The sequence below is a fragment of the Sitophilus oryzae genome, unplaced genomic scaffold (assembly GCF_002938485.1).
Source record: "Sitophilus oryzae breed Bouriz unplaced genomic scaffold, Soryzae_2.0 scaffold_1198_pilon_pilon, whole genome shotgun sequence".
Classification (NCBI taxonomy): Eukaryota; Metazoa; Arthropoda; class Insecta; order Coleoptera; family Curculionidae; genus Sitophilus; species Sitophilus oryzae.
Window position 1 is genome coordinate 67,482 of NW_022145835.1, and position 1,971 is coordinate 69,452.

General features: G+C 34.4%; 1 protein-coding gene across 1 annotated transcript; it reads left to right on the forward strand.

Annotated features, from left to right (window-relative positions):
* The first annotated feature begins 669 nt into the window (after positions 1-669).
* On the forward strand, positions 670-1,404 carry LOC115891766 (zinc finger BED domain-containing protein 4-like). Its single transcript, XM_030912328.1, has one exon. It carries the CDS (start codon positions 670-672, stop codon positions 1,402-1,404), a length of 735 nt encoding a protein of 244 aa, XP_030768188.1.
* Positions 1,405-1,971: the final 567 nt, after the last annotated feature.

Sequence of the window (1,971 nt, forward strand, 5' to 3'; positions counted from 1 at the left end):
TGTTAATTGAGATAGTAATTTCTTGGTGCGCTAGATGGCGTATCAAGTTTTTATAGCTGCCTAAAACTGAAAAAAAAATTGTTTCAGGTACTTACGTACTTTATTACAAGGTTCGCCCGGTTTTGTATTACAATAATTTTTGCAAATATTTATATTTTTATGAATATTTAAGTCACTTTTACTCTTAATTTTTTTAAAAGATAATATAACTAGAACTAGATGGCGCCACTTTAAATTTGAAACTATAAAATACACAGGAGTTGGCGTCCTTTTTTAGTATGCTCTGTTGTTGGTAGAACGGGTTTTTCCAATGATTGGAATTTTGTTTTGTTTTTGCTACCGGCTCAGACGAGTTTGTGAATTGTGAGGTTAGACTGTTATTAGACTTATTAGATTAGGTATTTTTTAACATGAATAAATCAACTTCTAGTGAAATATGGACTTATTTTACGATTTGCGAAGATGAACGAGCTAAATGTAAGTTGTGTAATAATGATTATTCACGAAAAGGAAGAACTACCACGGCTATGCGAAATCATTTAAAGTCGATGCATAAAACCGAGTTTTCTGAATTGGAAACATGTGAAGAAAAAAAAACGGAATGCATTTAAAACTCTTTCACTGGCATCATCGTCCCATGAAAGAACTAAATGTGAGAAGCAGAAACAAATGTCGATTCAAGACTGTATCGAAAAAAAGAAACAGTGGGATGACAAATCCGTGAGGTCTTTTGAAGTTGATAATTCCATAAGTGAAATGATTGCGCTGGATGACTTGCCATTTAGCTTCGTGGAATCTCTTGGATTCGAAAGACTTATGAGGCACCTGTGTCCATCCTATAATTTAAGGTCTCGTCAGTATTATACTACGTTTATCTGCGATAAATTATATGGCAAAGTCAGCCAGAAAATACTCGAGTTGCTGAAGTCCTTTGAAAAAATGTCATTTACAAGCGACATCTGGTCTGATTCTTGCTCTGGGGTTTCGTTACTGAGTTTAACCTGTCATGGAATTACAGAAGAATTAGAAAGGAAAATGATAGTTTTAAAAGCAGAAGTGTTTAATGACGGCCGCCATACAGGAGAAAATATTATGCAAAAACTTGAAGGTATTTTATCGACGTGGGAAATACCTAAAGAAAAAGTAAAATGTGTAGTTCGGGATGCAGGAGCAAACATGAAAAAAGGTGTTTCCTTATTAAATGTTGAACACATTGATTGCGCTTCACACAAGATTCAAAACGTGTTGAAAGAAGGGATGAAAGCTCAAGAAACTGTCATGGCTGCTATAACGAAATGTAAAAAGATCGCAACACATTTTCATCATTCGAATTCTGCTCAAGACGAGCTTAGTAAATTACAGAAAAGATTTAATCAAACACCTCTCAAGATTATACAAGAGTGACTAGATGGAATAGCACCTTTTATATATTGCAGCGTATTTTGGAAGTCCAAGAGGCAGTTTGTCTTTAAGCATCCACAACAAACAATAAAATTCCCCAACTGACTTCCGAAGAGTGGATGATCATAAAAAAACTTGTTGGTTTACTCAAACCTCTTGAAGATATAACTAAAGAATTAAGTTCGGCCAAAGTTTCTGTATCATCAGTGATCCCCTTAATTGTCACTTTGCAAAAAATTCTTGATGATTTTGATTCTACCGATGAACACATTGGTTAAACAATAAATGTATTGAGAGAGGAGCTCAGTCACAAATTTGGATTTTTGGAAAACGAAATATTGTTTGTCACGGCGACCTTCATTGATCCATGATATAAAATCAAGTTTTTTAGAAGTAACTCGATTAAAGATCGTGTCATACAACATATTTTGGATTTGCTTGGAGACAGTGAAACAAGTGCACCTTTATGTTCGCGTAATGCAAAGCCTGCTAGATTGAATGAAACTGAAAATTCCACTACATATAAACGTGTTTCTTTTAGGGAAACAATGGAATCACTGATGGACGATA